Below are 18,883 nucleotides of genomic sequence, written 5' to 3'. Positions count from 1 at the left end.
TAGCTCAAACAGGGCCCGAATGATGCTTTGGAACAGGAATTGATAACACTGAGGGCTTAACAACGTGCCAGGCACTGAACAAGGCATCTTAGGTGGCTTGTTTGCTGAACTGCACAACCAGCCTCAGGAGGGAGGCACCAACAGCACCCTTTCCTCCATGCTGATGTGTGGAACAGGAGGTTGGGGGAGGCTCTGAGCACTAGGGCTGGGGCTTTGCATCATGATCCCTTTGCTAAATATGCCTCCCAAAGCGCTGCCATCATTTTTCTGGACTGTAAAACTAGCTGTATGTATCACAACACTGATGTGAACCCAGGGTATTAGAAATAAAACCAAGGACACTGGGAAAAAATACTGCTCACCATCAGCAGTGATGTAACATCCTCTGGATGGGTCCAGGGAGGAAGACAAGAGGAATAGGGAAGAAAAAAACAGGGAGATGATAAGGACAAAAAAAGGGAACTTTTTTTTAAAGAAAGCATTCTATAGGGAGGGGTAGAACCCAGGCATCTAGAAGCAGCTCAATAAATATTTGCTGAAACAACAGAGTAAAGGCTAACATACAGTTAGTACTATGTGACCAACCTTCGTGAGAGCTTTAAAAGTAAATGATGCTGGCTGGGCATCATTTGTCTTTTGAATTAACAGTATATGTACATCTTATATCTCATACCTATAACCCTAGCACCCTGGGAAGCAGAGGCAGGTGGATTACTTGAGCTCACGAGTTCAAGACCTGCCTGAGCAAAAAGCGAGAGCCCATCTCTACTAAAAATAGAAAAACTGAGGCGAGAGGATTGCTTGGGCCCAAGAATTGGAGGTTGATGTGAGCTATGATGCCACAGCATTCCACCCACGGCAACAGTTTGAGACTGTCTCAAAAAATAAATAAATGCTAGCGATAGAAATGGGAATTCCAAGGAAGTTCTGGACAAAAACCTGTATAAATAATACTTCTTTGGGGTAAAAATCAAAACACACAAAATAACCCTAATAATATAGAAAAATGTAAGATAGAACGCCAAGTCTTTGTCTATACCCTACTCCACTAGTCTTCTTGAGAGGATTGTGAAATACATAAGTGTGGCGCACACTTCCTGCCCCCTTTTTTAGGATTCCTTTTTTTTTTTTGAGAGAGTTTTTATTTTATTTTTTTAGAGACAGAGTTTGACTTTGTCACCCTCGGTAGAGTGCTGTGCTGTCACAGCTCACAGCAACCTCCAGCTCTTGGGCTTAGGCGATTCTCTTGCCCCAGCCTCCTGAGTAGCTGGGACTACCCGCCACAACACCCAGTTATTTTTTTGGCTGGGACTGGGTTCGAACCTGCCACCCTCAGTATATGGGGCCAGCACCCTACCCACTGAGCCACAGATGCCCACCTGAGACAGAGTGTTATTATGTTGCCCTTGGTAGAGTTCCATGGCATCATAGCCCACAGCAACCTCAAACTCTTGGGCTCAAGCAATCCTCTTGCCTCAGCCTCCCTAGTAGCTGGGACTACAGGTGCCCACCACAATGCCTGGCTACCCACACCTTTTTTTAGAGACAAAGTCTTACTTTGTCACCCAAGCTAGAGTGTAATGGCACAATAATAGCTCATTGTAACCTCAAACTTCTGGGCTCCTACTTCAGCCTCCTGAGTAGCTGAGACTACAGGTACACATCACCATGCCTGGCTAATTTTTTTTTTCTAATTTTTTGTAGCGACAGAGTCTTGCTATATTGCCCAGGATGGGCATGAACTGTCATCCCCTTTAAACACACCTGTATGGTAAAGGACATGTTTTGCCGGGGTCTGCCAGACAGTGGGCTCACACAGGATGGCAGAGACACTGCAGCCCCGTCTGTTGATGCCACCATTCAGGTCTCAACACCAGATTAGCAACATTATTTCTTTTTATTCTGTGGAACATCACTAGAGTAAATAGAAATGTGCATGATTTATGTTAATTTATTCATGATGATGGGAATAAAGGGTGAAGGAAGGCTTCTGGAGAAATTTCCACTATTTCAGAAGATCTTCAGGGAAGGGGGCTGATTTCTCTTGACTAACTCCAGTGGGTCTGAAGAAACAATGGCCTAACTTTCAAAGCAGCTTCTTGAAGATGAATTGATCTGGAAGGAAAAACAAAAAATAAATGTTTCCTCTTCCCTTCCATCCTGCACCATTACTCACTCATGCTGCCAGAAGTGTAATATTTACATCCTTTCCTGTCACTAACTCTTCTAGGGTCCATAAATGGAGTTGAAAACAGTGCACAGCATTTGCATGGTGACTCTGTGAAGGCTGTTCAAGACCAGACGGCACAATGAGCCAACATCAAATACACCCTCTGGAAGGATAGTGTCCCTCTAGGCTCACAAAATCTTACCATTGCTCAAATCATTGCTAGTTCGCTTTCACTTGGTCCTTTACTTTCTCAAATGATGCAAGAGCATTCTGTTTTATATTATTTGCCCTTTGATACCCTTATCTTTTCTAGCTCCTTCCAGTTTTTCTCAATGTCCCCAAAGTCCACTTGGATTTTTAATTCTAGGCCATTTGCATGGTTATCAACTCCCTTTCATTACTGTCCAAATCAGGATTCAATTTCCTAAAACCCATATTTTCTTTCTTTCTTGGCTTAATCCTCATTTTGCTGGAGTACATTGCTAAATAACTCCCTAGGAACAGATGTGTGGGGAGCAAAGCTTTGCATGTTTGAAAACACCTGGATACATTTGGCTAGGTGTAAACACAGGGTAAAGTCACCTTCCCTGTGAACTTGGAGGAAATTCTTCCATTGTCTAAAAGCCTCTTACTATTGATAAAAAAGATATTCAGTCTAATTCTCATTTTTTCATAGGTAAGTCATTCTTTTCTTCTCTGGAGAAGGATGTTTAGATTTTCATGTTTCATGTTTTTGAAATTTCCACTGGGTATGTCTAGGAATGGCTCATTCATCGTGATGGGTACTCACCTAAGACCCTTAGGTGACACTGTGATGGCCCTTTCACCTAAGACTCCTAGGTTTCCAGGTTATTTCCTTCTCTTTCCTATTTCCTTGGATATATACTCAACTTTTGCTGTCTATCAGAGTATACCTTCAGTGGTGCTGATCTCCAATGTGTCATCAACTCTGAACCCCAACTTTCTTGGGGCTCCAGCAGTGGGAGCCTAACCTCCTCTGAAGCCCCTCAGAGCTCACTGGACAGTACCTTTCCCCCGCACTGCCTAAAAAAGGGAGTTAAAATATAAATGTTTCATCATTGGCTACTCCCAATTCTCATTCCTATTCCCTTTCCCCTCAATAATGTCTGAAATGTTTTGAAAGTACTTGAATTTAAATTTTCATAGCTTTAGTTTGAGCCCTATAATTCATAAATGTGCTACTTAAGGAAAAAAGTAAAACTCTTACCCAGTAACAACTTACCTATTTAGAACAGTCCATTCACCTGTTCAGTTTCAGGGTCCAAATCAATATCATAAAAACAGGGCCGGGTAGGGAGTCCAGGCATTGTGCTCATCTAGATGTAAAACACCATTAAAAATTAATGGTATTCATTCTTTTCTTCCACTGAGATAGAAAGCCCAAGCATGAAGATACTATGTCAATAAACTGGGCGCTCTTCTTGCTATGTATTAAAAATCATATCATATTACATATTAAAAATCACGTCACTGGCTTGGCGCCTGTAGCTCAAGCAGCTAGGGCACCAGCCACATACACCAAAGTTGGCAGGTTCAAATCCAGGCCGGGCCTGCCAAACAACAATGACAACTGCAACCAAAAAAAAAAAAAAATAGCCGGGTGTTGTGGCGAGCACCTGTCATCCCAGCTACTCGGAAAGCTGAGGCAGAGAATCACTTGAGCCCAGGAGTTGGAGGTTGCTGTGAGCTGTGATGCCACAGCACTCTACCCAGGGCCATACAGTGAGACTTTGTTTCAAAAAAAAAAAGTCACTGATTCTCTGTTATGAACTCATGTTCTTCTGCAAACCAAATGCTAGCCAAGCCATAGTTGTTAACAAGTAGCAGGAGGTGCTTCTACCTTCCTCCTACAAGGCAAGTCCTGAGAGGCTGAGGAATTGGTTATGCACCTCCTTCTGGCCTAGCAGAAACCCCTGAAGGTCACATTATGATGTGAGAGACAGGCAGGTACATGTCAGCAGAAAACCCTGAAGATGGTTTCCCAACAGTGCCTACTAGGACTTTTGAAATTTTAAACTCTTTCCCAAAGAAGATCCCACCCCCTTGCCAAACATTGGTCACCGACAATCAAAAATATAAAAAAGAAAAGTATGTGATGAATGTAAATATAAAACTCAAAAAGGAAAAAAACACTCAAATTTTCTTGAGCCCTGTGAAGACCCCAACAGTGTAAACAGTGAACAGAAGGTATCAGAATGGTGATTAAGCCACTTGATTATGTGTGGAAGCATCCTTAAATCTGAAGCCTCTGACACATACAGTGTTCTAAGTGAAGAATCTTGAGCTGGGCAGGCCATGTCCCTCCACACGGCAGACCTGGCCTCCTCCTATTTGCTGTCATCTCTACCATTGCCCCTCTGCAGGGAACATCACACATGACAACAAGGAGTGCGGCTCCCACTCTTTTAGCTGGTAGTTGATGGGCAGTTTCTCCAAAAAGAACAACATGTTTCTATAGTATTTAAGGTGCTGGGTAAATGTTTGAATGTTCCTTCTAAGAGGGAGTTTCTACAAATCCCAGAGACTGATGAATGAATATCAAAACAAGGCTAAGCCTCCAGTTCTCTAGAGTGGCTGAGGGCCCAGGGCTCACACCTCTCATAACTTGCCCAAGGCCAACAGGAGCAGAGGTGAAAATGGATGGGGCAACTAGACAACATCATCTCCTCTCTCTTTCTTCTGTACTTAAAAAGAATGACTGCCATAGCTCCAAAAGGAGTTCTATTGGTTTCTTTTTCAATTGTATTGGTTTACTTTATTTATTTATTTATTTTTTTAGAGACAGAGTTTAATTTTGTCATCCTCAGTAGAGTGCCGTGGCATCACAACAACCTCCAGCTCTTGGGCTGAGGCAATTCTTTTGCTTCAGCCTCCCAAGAAGCTGGGACTAGAGGGCCCACCACAACACCTGGCTATTTTTTGTTGTTGTTCTTGCAGTTTGGCCGGGGCTGGGTTCAAACCCACTGCTCTTGGTATATGGAGCCAGTGTCTACTCACTGAGCCATAGGCACTGCCCAGTATTGGTTTATTTTTTATTTATTTTTTTGAGACAGAGTCATGCTCTGTTGCTCGGGTTAGAGTGTAGTCTGTCATCATAGCTCACTGGATCCTCAAACTCCTGGGCTCAAACTATTTTCCTGCCCCAGCCTCTCAAGTAGTTGGGACCACAGGCGCACACTGCCACCTCCAGCAAATTTTCTGTTTTTTGTAAAGATGGAATCCTACTAGATTGTTCGGCCTGGACTTAAACTTCTGGCCTCAAGCAATCCTCCTGGCCTGACCTCCCCAAGTGCTGGGATTATAGGCATGAACTACTGTGCTTGGCCTGTATTGGTTTATTTTAATATTTTAATTTTGTTGCATATAAGAACAATCTGTAGATAGAGAATGTTGGGTAAGATGAAAGAGGGAAAACCCTGATACAAAGAGCACTGTTAACCTCAGGACAAGGGCAGGACAAACTCTGATTTTGTCTTTAGGCATCCTTCTACTTCCCTATTAGCGTTTTCCTCCTTTAATATGCATAAAATCTATAAGATAAGAAAGCACTGGACAACTCATTCACCTCCAGGTGTAAATAAGCAATCTCACCTTTCTGTAACAGGGTCCAGTTGCATTTTAATAGGTAAATTCCTTACTCATAAATAGTGAACTCCCTAAATTTCAGGCTTGAGCTCCAAGATTATCAACAAGACAGTGGAGTTCCCAACCAGAGTTAATCTGTGTAAGATATCCAACGGACATTAACTATGATTATATGTTAGCACTGCCATAGCCTATCAATTAGGCACACCCTAATTAGGTTTCAGTCAAGGGCATACTGCCCCTGGGAAACAATTTTTTTTTTTTTTTTTGAGACAGTTTCAAGCTATTGCCCTGGGTAGACTGCAGTGGTGTCATAGCTCATGGCAACCTCCAACTTTTGGGGTTAAGCAATCCTCTTGCCTCAGTTTTTTTCTATTTTTAGTAGAGATGGTATTTCACTTTTGCTCAGGTTGGTCTTGAACTTGTGAGCTCAAGCAACCCACCCATGTCGGCCTCCCAGAGCCCTAGGATTACAGGCATGAGCCACCACACCCAGCCGGGAAATGATTATTTTTTTGAGGCAGAATCTCACTATGTTGCCCTCAGTAGAGTGCTGAGGCATCACAGCTCCCAGCAACCTCAAAGCCTTGGATTTAAGCGATTCTTTTGCCTCAGCCCCCCAGGTAGCTGGGACTACAGGCGCCCACCACAATGCCCGGCTATTTTTTGGTTGTGGTTGTCATTGTTGTTCAGCAGGCCCAGGCTGGGCTCAAACACACCAGTCTCGGCGTTTGTGGCCCGCACCCTACTCACTGAGCTACGGGCGTGGTCAGGGAAATGATTTTCTTATTCAGTAGAAGTAGTTCTGGCATCAGACTTGAGTTGACCACAAGATGGTCCACAGTTAGATGATTAATTATAATAGGCTCAAATCCCACTTTCTTCTCAGTGTTTTTCAACCTGTTTTATTTCACAGCACACTTGAACCTATGGTTAAACCTTCATGGCACACTTAAATTATGTTGATTAAAAAAAAAAAGTTAAAAAAAAAAGAATATATACTCACTGGGCTTTGAACTTCTTTTTTTTTTTTTGTAGAGACAGAGTCTCACATACCGCCCTCAGGTAGAGTGCCGTGGCATCACACAGCTCACAGCAACCTCTAACTCTTGAGCTTACGCAATTCTCTTGCCTCAGCCTCCCGAGTAGCTGGGACTACAGGCGCCTGCCACAACGCCTGGCTATTTTTTTGTTGCAGTTTGGCGAGGGGCAAGTTCAAACCCGCCACCCTCGATATATGGGGCTGGTGCCCTACTCACTGAGCCACAGGCACTGCCCGCAATGCCTAAATTTTGTTTGGAAAATTTAGTAAATTTTCACTTAAATGTTCTTTATGTTAACATGTAACTCAGTTTTATTTCTAAAAGTAGTATCAATAGCTATAACTTACATAAACAGAAGCTCTTTTAGGCCCTCTTTTGGCTGGGGCTGGGTTTGAACCCGCCACCCTCGGCATATGGGGCCGGCGCCCTACTCACTGAGCCTCAGGCGCCGCCCGGGCTTTGAACTTCTTTTGAAAGTAATTTAATTAATGATCTTTAAAAGTTTTCTCAGCATACCTAAGATCCTTGTGCTTGTGGCACACCGGGCGAAAATCACTGTCCTGGGCAGTGAACTCTTCTCATCTGGCATCTGCCTGAGGGCTTCAGCAGTACATTGAGACCAGAAGCACAGATGAACAAATTCTAATCTTGCAATGCTCACTCACCGTTCCTACTAATGGATACAGAAAACCAGCTCCAACGCTGGCCCGGATGTCTCGAATGGGCAGGACGAAGCCTGTAGGCACGCCTTTTTGCTCAGGGTTATGAGACAAGGACAAGTGTGTCTTGGCCATGCAGATGGGTAGATTCCCAAAGCCCTGGGGAAAGAAGGGAACAGAGGTAGGACAAACACACAATGCAAGAAAAAACACCTGAGGACCGTGATTCTATGGCTTCTCTAATTAATTTATAGCCATCTCTACCTCACTGACCTCTAATCATTATGTGTCAATATACAGAATCTTTGATGAGGAATTATTTATAACTATATCCCACAGGTGGATATTTTCTCCATCTACATAACCAATAAAACATAATAGTTTGGAGTAAACAGGAAAATAAAACTGGAGAGGTTCTCAGTATTTTAGTAGTATATACCATATTTGCTCATGGCCTTTCTACACATTCATATGCCACAGTTGGTAAAGAACCTGGGACCGGACCACATAATCCAAACCCAGTATTGCAGGAGAGAAGGCTGCCCCCCTGAGAAGTGAGAAGTGAAGTAGTGGGTGCTCAGCAGGGCTGGGAGAACTCGGGTTCAGGCTTCAAGGTCTGCTTTGTCAAGAGTTGAAAGAACAAACTAACAAAACATCTACCTGCTTTGTGTAGACTTCAGCTTTGTGTTGAGCTTCAGGGAGCAATTCAATGTCATCTGCTCCATAGATCTTCTGCGCAATGATCCTGATCTTATCCTCAACTGGAAGCTAATGCACAAGAGAGACAGGACATAAGTGAGGATGATTAACTAGGACATGGACACATTCCAGGTCAGAGTCCCTAGAAGGGCCAGAAGTTTTTATATATGTGTATGTGTAAAAGCATCTACATATATACATATGTAGACATGCAAATAGTTTGAGGTTTAAAAAGATAATCACCAACTTTTAAAAGCCATAAACTGTTGGAAGGAATACACTCTTATTACTTTTGAGTTTTCAGTGTTCTCTTACATCTCCTTACCCCTTGCTGATGGTTAATTAACATTCATTCTCCTATTGAGTTTTGGTCTTTTTCTTTCTTTCTTTTTTTTTAAGGCAGAGTCACACTCTGTTGCCCAGGGTAGAGTGCCATGGCCCCAGTCTAGTTCACAGCAACCTCAACCTCAAACTCCTGGATGCAAGTGATCCTCCTGCCTCAGCCTCAGCTGGGGACTACAGATGCCTGCCACAATGCCCAGCTGTTTTTTTCTGTTCTTAGTAGAGACAAGGTCTCTTGCTCAGGCTGGTTGAACCCTCCAGCTCAGGGGATCCTCCAGATTCAGCCTCCCAGGGTGCTAGGATTACAAGTGTGAGCCACCGTGAGTTTTGGTTTTATAGATCAGTTTGTTTGTTTTGAGATAGAGTCTTAAGCTGTCGCCCTGGGAAGAGTACCATGGCATCACAGCTCATAGCAACCTCAAACTCTCAGGCTTAAGCAATTCTCTTGCCTCAGCCTCCCAAGTAGCTGGGACTACAGGCACCTACCACAACGTCTGGCTATTTTTTGGTTGTAGTTGTCATTGTCGTTTGGCAGGCCTGGGCTGGATTCAAACATGTCAGTTTCAATGTATGTGGTTGGCGCTGTAGGCGCTGAGCTACAGGTACCAAGCCTTTATAGACTAGTTTGAAGGACTGTTTAGTCAATCATCTTTTTAGAAAATGCCACAAACACAAATCTGCACTCAAATAGAAAGCATTAATAAACACTGCCTCCAAGCTTCCATCCATAGCACCCTGGTCCTAGAGGCCAGTGGGAGACCTGGAGAAGAGGAATCCCATTTCTACTTAGAACTTTGCTCTGTCCTGGCAAACAGGAGGCTGACACCTTTTGTCTTATTCAACATTTGCTGGTCTTAAAATACCCCTCTACCAAAGTACTTTTGCTTCGTAAGTTCTGAATGTGTCTTGGCATTCAATAGCTCCAGTTATAAGATGCATGTAAAAGTAATCTGTGTAGCATCTTTTTTTTGAGACAGAGTCTCACTATATCGCTCTAGGTAGAGTGCTGTAGCATCACAGCTCACAGCAACCTCAAACTCTTGGGCTTAAGGGATTCTCTTGCCTCAACCTCCCAAGTAGCCCATCACAACACCGGCTATTTTCTTGTTGCAGCTATCATTGTTGTTTAGCTGGCCTGGACTGGGCTTGAACCCTCCAGCCTCAGTGCATGTGGCTGGCACCATAACCACTATGCTATGGGCGCCGAGCCTGTGTAACATCTTTATAAAATCATTATTGAATATCCACTTTATTCATATGTCCATTACAGTAAGCTCCTGCATAAATTACATCACCATTTAATAATAATAGTGGGGAATAGGGAAATTCTTAATTTTCTAGATTATTACTCCTTTCAAAAAGCAAAACTTCCCTAATTGGGTTGTTGTTTGTTTTAATTTTTGTGACACAGTCTCTCACCTTGTTAGTTTTTGATGTAGTCTCTTGCTAATTTGCTACAGTGTGGTTGGTGCCTTGGGTTAAAGGTTACAGCAAATTATACACTTGGTCTATATGTAACCCCCTCTTCTGACAGCAGAAGGACTAGTATGTACCATGAGCCTTTTCAAAAGTTGGGGTGTGAGCCAACCTCCCCAAGATACTTGGCTGGACCCTCTGCTCTGTAAGTAAGCAGCTACATGCATCTGAGAAAAGCTATCTAAAGGGGTGGCGCCTGTGGCTCATTGGGTAGGGCGCTGGCCCCATATGCCGGGTGGGTGGCAGGTTCCAACCCAGCCCAGCCAAACTGCAACAAGAACAACAACAAAAATAGCTGGGCATTCTGGCGGGCGCCTGTAATCCAGCTACTCAGGAAGCTGAGGCAAGAGAATCACCTAAGTGAGATGGGTGCAAGCTGTCTCATCATCCCCATAAGATGGATGCCGGTGGGGGTGGCGCCTGTGGCTCAGTGAGTAGGGCGCCGGTCCCATATGCCGGAGGTGGCGGGTTCAAACCCAGCCCCGGCCAAAAACCAAAAAAAAAAAAAAGATGGATGCCGGTGGACTCACGATGGCCTCACACCACCACTACTACCACCCCCCGCCCCCCTGGTAGGAGGAAGGTGAAAAAGAGGTAAATGAAATGATGTCAAGTACCATTACCTTTAGATTGCTCCAGATCAGGCCGGAACAAGACAAGATAAGAACGGATGGGCCAAGAACTGTCATCATGAGAGTTAATGAGCTAAGTGCTGTGACAAATTGTTTTACTTATCCACTAGTTGCTAGATCTGCATTATGTTACCTTATTGTTATCTAACTGCCCTTTGTTACCTATTGGCTAATCCGCTAAACTGCCAGTTCGCTTCTGTAAAGGGGGGTCATTGTGACCCCATGCTTACTTTCTGCTTCTTTCGCCAATTTTCTTTTTACTTTTAATTGCTAAATTTCAAACCACCAATTTGGCTCATTGCCAACTTTTAGACTAGAAAACCCCCAACTTCAGACCCCTCGATACTTTCTCACTTAGTCTGCTTTAGACTTTGCTGAGACAGCCCCTCGGTTAATAAAAGACTCCTTTTTGAAATTCTAATTTGAGTCGGTGGTCCTTATCTCGCCCTATAACGTAAGCCCTAGAGTTGGAGGTTGCTATGAGCTGTGACGCCACGGCACTCTACCAAGGGTGATAAAGTGAGACTCTGTCTCAAAAAAAAAAAAAAAAGAAGACGAAAAAGAAAAGCTGTCTAGAACTGAGAGTCCAGGCTAAGACTATAACCACCTATGTGGGAAACAAACCACAAAGTTAAAACTGTTAATTAAACACAGGGCTCTAAACAGAGGTTCACACAGCAAATAACCCACCTGGAGGTCATAAAGGAGTCGGAAGCTGCTTGGTGCCTCTGCTGCTCTCTGGACAGCGTGAGCCAGGGCAAAGGCTCCCTTGCCCCCTTCCGCCCAGTGAGTGCACTTCACGGCATCAAAAGCTCCATGCTCTCTGGCAAGGCGGCTGATGAGGTCCAGCTCAGCCTCTGTATCTGTCCTGTAAAGGAAGTGCTTCATGTTAAAGCATGGAATATGGCCAGAGAGGACGGAATCTATCTTCTTTTTGCCATTAGAACTCATGTAAACTATCCAGTGATAAATGGACATTCATCAAGAAATACTATCTGGAATCTCAGCTCCACAACTTAAAAGCTGAGTGACTTCTGGCCAGTTACTTAACCTCAATTCCCACATGTGAAAAATTGGAATAATTATAGCATTTATTTCGCTGGGATGTCATAAGACTTATGGTAATACCTGGACAGTACTTGGAACACTCCTAGCATACCATAAGGACAAATACAAGCTTTTTAAAACATTACTTCCGGGTGGCACCTGTGGTTCAGTGAGTAGGGTGCTGCCCCCATATACCGAGGGTGGTGGGTTCAAACCCAGCCCCAGCCAAACTGAAACAAAAAATAGCTGGGCCTTGTGGCTGGTGCCTGTGGTCCCAGCTACTTGGGAGGCTGAGGCAAGAGAATCACCTAAGCCCATGAGTTGGAGGTTGCTGTGAGCCGTGTGATGCCACGGCACTCTACTGAGGGGGATAAAGTGAGACTCTGTCTCTACAAAAAAAAAAAAAAAAAAAAAAGGATAAAACGTTGCTTCCTAGTCCACTGTGGTAAGGGCATTATAATAAAACCCAAAGCAGGACTACCACACCTAACAACCCACACAAGTTCTTATGTGAACACTTCCAGCTCAATACGTTCAACTCTCTGTGAAGATAACACCCCACCAGGCCTAGTAAAATAAAGGAATGCTGTAGGCCTATGACCTTGTGTTAACACGAAAGGCCTCTAAGGGCCAAGAAAGAAATTTAGCTTCAGGCTTGTGTGTTACTCATTCACCCAGTGAAGGAGGAGGCCCAAAGGAGCCATATCTGACTTGTGGACCCTCAGCGGCTGAGGTGGAGGGTTTGCTGCAGCTTACAAGGCTCCTGTCACAAGGCCGGCAAAACCACAGGCTATAACCCATCACAGTAACTGCAGAACAAGACAACGCTAAGAGCAGCACTGCGCCATTAGCTCCAGGAGATGTTTCCTGACCATTTTCCACGTCCCTCCTTTCCTTCTACACTCTGCACTTACTTGAATGCATTCACAGCCACTACAACTGCAACTCCAAACATTCTGGCATTTTCGATTTGTTTCTTCAAATTACTGAAGCCTTTTTCAACCAGCTTTAGATTCTGTAAAAACAACAGTGAAAGGTCTGTGAGGTCAGAGAGACCAGAGTCAAATCCGTTGTAGGTTTCTTCTTAAAAGGGGGACTCCTTCCTTGAGCCAGTACCCAGGTGCTGTCAGGACAAGGAGGCAAGCCAACAAGTGAAGGTCCCCTGAAGCATTTCTTCCCTGTCAGTGAGTGGGTGCCGAAGAGGAGGGGAGCTTTAACTCTAGGCTGCAACACTGGAGTGGAGCTGTGCTCGTTCCCCAGCCGTGTTGAAAACTTGAGAGCTGGTGTATTTGCTGTCATTATGCCACATGTAATAGTTGAGGTGCTGTTTAGGTTGCCTCTACCCAAATTATATTTACAAATTATGTGTTTATAGATACATCTATTCCTGGGGTACAATGAAACAAACAAACTGATTCAGTAGAGCACAGACCCTTCCATCAGAAGACAGAGCAGAGCCTAGGCTTAGTGCCTGTAGCTCAACCGGCTATGGCGCCAGCCACATATACCAGATCTGGCAGGTTCGAATCCAGCCCGGGCCTGCCAAACAACAGTGACAACTTACAACCAAAAAATAGCCAGGCGCTATGGTGGGTGCCTGTAGTCCCCGCTACTTAGGAGGCTGAGCCAAGAGAATCGCTTAAGCCCAAGAGTTTTGAGGTTGCTGTCAGCTGTGACACCACGGAACCCTACTCAGGGCGACAGGTTGAGACTGTCACAAAAAAAAAAAAAAAAAAGACAGAGCCTGGGCTCGGCGCCTGTGGCTCAAGTGGCTAAGGCACCAGCCACATACACCTGAGCTGGCAGGTTTAAATCCAGCCTGGCCTGCCAAACAACAATGACGGATGCAACCAAAAATAGCCAGGCTTTTACTTGGGAGGCGGAGGCAGGAGAATCACTTGAGCCCAGGAGTTGGAGGTTGCTGTGAGCTATAATGCCACGGCACTCTACCCAGGGTGACAGCTTGAGGCTCTGTCTCAAAATAAATAAATAAATAAAATAAAAAAACACAGAGCCCAGCACAGTGCCTGGCACAAAAGACCCAATGCATTATAGGACAGCCATAAATACCGCCAGGAAAACATGAAGTAATCAGTGATGTCAGTCAAAGGTTTTAATGAACTCAACCATAAACCTTCACTAGGGCTAACAGATAAGATAAATGCTGTCTTTAAGAACCAAAACTATGAAATCTAAAGGGAGGTAATTAAGGAAACATACCTTTAAGTATGTTCACTCCAGCACTGCTTGCAGCAGTAGAAAATTACAAATACACACCTCCTTCAATAGGGGACTGGGCCACTGAATTATGATGTATACACTCAGTAAATATTTAACATGCAGATGTTATGAAAGTGAGACCCATCTGTGATAACATGGAAACTACCCAAGATGTTCTGAAGCTGCAACACTGTGGACAGCTTAACTGATTCCATTTTTGGACAAACACAAAACACGTGTGTGTAATTCATGAATTTTTTATAAATGTAGAGAAATATGCACCAATCTGTTAAGGGAACTCAACTCACATTATATCCTTATAATGCTTAATTTGTTTTTTACAAAGATTGTTACAATAATATTATGAGCTTAAAAATACAGTAAGTATTTTTAAAATGAAAATATAATAGTCTTCTTTTAAATCATGAGCAAAACCCAGCAATAATAGTGCTAGGTTTCTGGATCCCCCCAAACAGCAGGAAAAGTGGGTAGGACAAAGGTACAACCAACTAGAATCATTATTAACATGACTAATACTTTTTACCCCTTTTAATAATTGAAAACTAAGATTAGGATTTAGTTGATATTCTAAAGGGCATTTCTAATTCTTTACCTCTAGTCACATGAAAACCAATTAATATGTAAGACTGATTGAGAACAGTTTTAACAAAGTAGAATTTCTTAAATGAAGACACCAGCTGGGCCAGCTAGGGGCAGTCGCTGGAATTAGACACAGGAAAGACTGTGGGGTGGCAGAAGGGCCAGAACTGTGAATTCCCCTCCTACGCATGAATCAGATAAATAGCCATAAAAGGCAAATCTTAACTTAGAGGACAGGCAAACTCAAGGCACTGATAATTTTTTTCTAGCCAATTTCAAAACACTTCATTTGGGGGCACATGGTGACCATATATTGCTTGGTAACTTAAAAGCCTTCCAAAAAGGCAGAAAAATAAAATTAACAGTGACAACAGTTGACCTTACTGTCTTATCTGAGGACCTGTCTCTCATGTAACCACCCCAGCTGACTCTAGACATGTTTCTTTGTTGGTAAATGATATAAATATGAAAAGGTTTGAGCCCACAATTATTCTTTGGGTTCCTGTTTGATGCTATAAACAAAGTCAGTTTATGGAAGCTTTGCCTACAAAAACAACCAGGATCCTGACCTATGTTGGCCCTTTAATATGGATTTAAATCTGCAGAGCAAAATGCATTTCATAAAAGATCCCTACTTGCTTCTGATTTGAATGGCAGTTGGGACTCACCCAGCCAAGGCAGGGTAGACACTGGAAGGAAACTTCCATTAGTCGAGAGCAGGTACCTGAGCACTGATAACATTTCCAGTGGTGATATTTTGAGCTGAGTAATTCTTTGTTGTGCGGTGCTGTCCTGTGTATTGTAAAATGCTTAAACAGTGACCTGGCTTCTACCCATTAGATGCCAGTAGTACTCCCCACCTCCAGTTCTATCAAAAATGTCTCTAGACACTGCCAAATGCCTCCTAGGTGCAAAATTGCCCGCACTGAGAAGTAATCACTGGTCTAGGGCAATGGCTTGCTGACATCCTACTGGGGCAATTCTGTTCTGTGAGGCAAGTTGTTCCTATTTATTCATGTACTACATTCTCCAGCACACTGCAGGCCTCCTGGCACCTGGCACTCCCGGGAGTGTATTAATTTCCACACGGGCCCAGTGGAGAAATGTTGATGCAGGATGTGATGCTTTCTAGGACAGGTAATTAGAAATAATAGAAGTTACCTCCTCTATGTAAGCCTTGGGAAGAGGCAGTCCAGCAGTGACCTGGAAGAAAGAGAACAGAGTCAGGGGCCTTTCCTTAGAATGGTGCTCATCCCATGTTAAAAGCAAGAGGCCACAAGCTTGGGTGGTAATACAATAGCATAAGGACCTAGGGCCACACAGCACACAACAAAAACTGCTTTGAGGAAAAGGGGGTACCTCTGTGCCCTGAATTAAGAAGGTGACAGGGTGGATTTATAGCAGCAGAAGTGGAAGGGAATGTGCTCTAGGCAGGGACAATGACTCAGAGAGTGACAGACACAGCAGTGAGGCTGGATGGGGTAAGAGGAGCAGCTGTCAGCCCTGCCTATCACCCTGAAATGTCTGCTCAGGCAGTCCATGATAAGCCCTATGAGCAGGCCCTGAGCACCAACCCACGCCTCGCTGGAGATGAACCATGGTACAGGACCAACACACACAAGAGGGAAAGACAGTGCAGGAAGGTCTCTTCCTCTGAAGCAGTGAGTTCACTGGATGGAGGTGGCTGGCTCCCCCGTCCTCATCTGTGCAGTGCTCAGCTCTGCTGCACTCCAGAGATGACCAAGGGGGCAAAGGCGCAGAGTCTATGGCCCCACTGTGGGCAGTAGGCTGTGAAGCCTCCAGCTGGGTTCTCTCCCATTCCTCAGGGAGACCACTGTGCTCCAACGCCACAAAAGGACACATGGCAACAGGGCAGGAAGCAGGGCCCTTCCGGGAAGCGTCCCATCCAGGAGGTGACGAGAGCCCCCGGCTCAGCCACTCAACAGAGCTCTACGTGCAAAGCCCTCCTCTCAGGCTGCCCAGGCTAAGTGCTGGCATTGTTATTTATTTATTTATTTGAGACAGAATCTCACTACGTTGCCCTTGGTAGAGTGCCATAGCGTCACAGCTCACAGTAAACCCAAACTCTTGGGCTTAAGCAATTCTTCTGCCTCAGCCTCCCAAGTAGCTGGGACTACAGGTGCCTGCCACAACACCCGGCTACTTTTTGGCTGCAGTTGTCACTGTCGTTTAGGCCGGGCTGGAACCCACCAGCCTCGGTATATGTGGCCAGTACCCTACTCACTGAGCTATGGGTGCGAGTGGCATTGTTATTTTTTTAGACCATCAGAAGGAAAAATGGAGCAAGGTACAGTGCTGTAGGAGTGAGTGAGGGGTGAAGAGGGAGAAACGCTGGTTACAATTAGGAAGACAAAGGGAGAAAGGGGTGCCCTGGGCTGAGAGTGCCTTTGGTGCCACAGGGGCAACTAAGGCTGGAGGGGGTGCTGGGGCTGTTATGGCAGCATTCCTGTGTGACCTGGAGACATACTCCTTTCAAGAGGTCCATGAAGTCAAAACTTTTCCATAAGATTCCATAAGACCAGCTTGACACCTGTGACTCAAGCGGCTAAGGCGCCAGCCACATACACCTGAGCTGGTGGGTTCGAATCCAGCTTGGGCCTGCCAAACAACAATGATGGCTGCAACCAAAAATAGCCAGTCTTTGTGGTGGGTGCCTGTAGTCCCAGCTATTTGGGAGTTGGAGGCAGGAGAATCACTTGAGCCCAGGAATTGGAGGTTGCTGTGAGATGTGATGCCACAGCACTCTACCTAGGGTAACAGCTTGAGGCTCTGTCTCAAATAAAAAAAAAAAAAAAGATTCCATAAGACCCATGGCCCTTTTTGCTCTCATTCTCTCACTGACTGTACAATGCGTTTTTCCAAAGGTTACATGACATGTGATGTCAAAACAGATCAAATGAAAAAGATGAGAATTCACCTGTCTTCAGTTCAGCCAATACAGAAGAGATCTGAAAAAGTGTGCAATGCCTAAATTTTCTTTCTTTTTTTTTTAGAGACAGTGTCTGACTCTATTGCCCTCAGTAGGGTACCGTGGCGTCACAGCTCACAGCAACCTCCAACTCCTGGGCTTAGGCAATTCTCTTGCCTTAGCCTCCAGAGTAGCTGGGACTATAGGCGCCCGCCACAACGCCTGGCTATTTTTTTGTTGCAGTTTGGCGAGGGGCAAGTTCAAACCCGCCACCCTCGATATATGGGGCTGGTGCCCTACTCACTGAGCCACAGGCACTGCCCGCAATGCCTAAATTTTGTTTGGAAAATTTAGTAAATTTTCACTTAAATGTTCTTTATGTTAACATGTAACTCAGTTTTATTTCTAAAAGTAGTATCAATAGCTATAACTTACATAAACAGAAGCTCTTTTAGGCCCTCCAGGAATCTAAAAATTACTGTAAAGAGATCTGAGACCACTTGAAATCTGCTATATTATGACACACATTGATCACTACCTTAGGAAATACTGATTTCATTCTGTAGGTGGGGGAGGCCTTATTTCCTACTAATACAAGCTTCTGAAGGATATGGATTTAATACTTCTTCAAATGATTTCTTTCTTTTTTTTTTTTTTGAGACAGAGTCTCACTATGTTGTCCTCGGTAGAGTGCCCTGGTGTCACAGCTCACAGCAACCTCAAACTCCTGGGCTTAAGAGGTTCTCTTGCCTCAGCCTCCCAAGTAGCTGGGACTATAGGCATCTGCCACAACGCCTGGTTATTTTTTTTGTTGCAGTTGTCATTGTTGTTTGGCAGCCCCAGGTGGGGTTCGAACCCGCCAGTCCCAGTATATTTGGCCGACACCCTAGCCGATGATTTCTAAAAACTAACACCAGGTCTTTATGTGCAGGTACTGAGGAAAAGGTATTAAAATACTAGGATAAAAAGTGTAATTTCTGGGAGGCGTCTGTGGCTCAGTGAGTAGGGCGCTGGCCCCATATACAGAGTGTGGCGGGTTCAAACCCAGCTCCAGCCAAAGTGCAACAAAAAAATAGCTGGGCATTGTGGCAGGCACCTGTAGTCCCAGCTACTCAGGAGGCTGAGGCAAGAGAATCACCTAAGGCCAGGAGTTGGAGGTTGCTGTGTGCTGTGATGCCACGGCACTCTATGGAGGGTGATAAAGTGAGACTCTGTCTTTAAAAAAAAAAGAGAGTGTCAGGCGGAGCAAGATGGCAGCCGAATAACAGCTTCCTTGCATCTGGGCACCGTGAGTCTGGGGATATAGGACTCCAGGCATCTCTGGCTGGTGGGATCTGCCTATCATCACCCCTGAGAGGATACAGGGAGTCAGCGAGAGACTTCTGGACCCCAAGAGGAGGACTAAAACAGTGGAAAACCGGCAAGTGGTAGCGTGTGTTCAATCTGTCTAAACCCGCCTG

General features: G+C 44.6%; 1 protein-coding gene across 4 annotated transcripts in view; it reads right to left on the bottom strand.

Moving 5' to 3' along the window:
- Window positions 1–1,881: 1,881 nt before the first annotated feature.
- Window positions 1,882–18,883, bottom strand: part of MTHFD1 (methylenetetrahydrofolate dehydrogenase, cyclohydrolase and formyltetrahydrofolate synthetase 1) — a 73,273-nt gene continuing 56,271 nt past the window's right edge. For all 4 annotated transcript variants that reach the window (XM_053601081.1, XM_053601083.1, XM_053601082.1 and 1 more), the window contains exons 22-28: window positions 15,656–15,697; window positions 12,589–12,689; window positions 11,318–11,495; window positions 8,139–8,246; window positions 7,485–7,637; window positions 3,414–3,507; window positions 1,882–2,115 (exon numbers count right to left, since the gene is read on the bottom strand). In XM_053601081.1, the coding sequence (XP_053457056.1) occupies window positions 3,418–3,507; window positions 7,485–7,637; window positions 8,139–8,246; window positions 11,318–11,495; window positions 12,589–12,689; window positions 15,656–15,697 (672 nt within the window). In that variant the 3' untranslated portion in view covers window positions 1,882–2,115; window positions 3,414–3,417. The remainder of the gene's footprint in view (window positions 2,116–3,413; window positions 3,508–7,484; window positions 7,638–8,138; window positions 8,247–11,317; window positions 11,496–12,588; window positions 12,690–15,655; window positions 15,698–18,883) is intronic.

The sequence above is a fragment of the Nycticebus coucang genome, chromosome 9 (assembly GCF_027406575.1).
Source record: "Nycticebus coucang isolate mNycCou1 chromosome 9, mNycCou1.pri, whole genome shotgun sequence".
In the NCBI taxonomy this organism is placed as follows: Eukaryota; Metazoa; Chordata; class Mammalia; order Primates; family Lorisidae; genus Nycticebus; species Nycticebus coucang.
The sequence above is the reverse complement of the archived record's forward strand: the minus strand, read 5'-3'. Positions and strand labels throughout refer to the sequence as shown.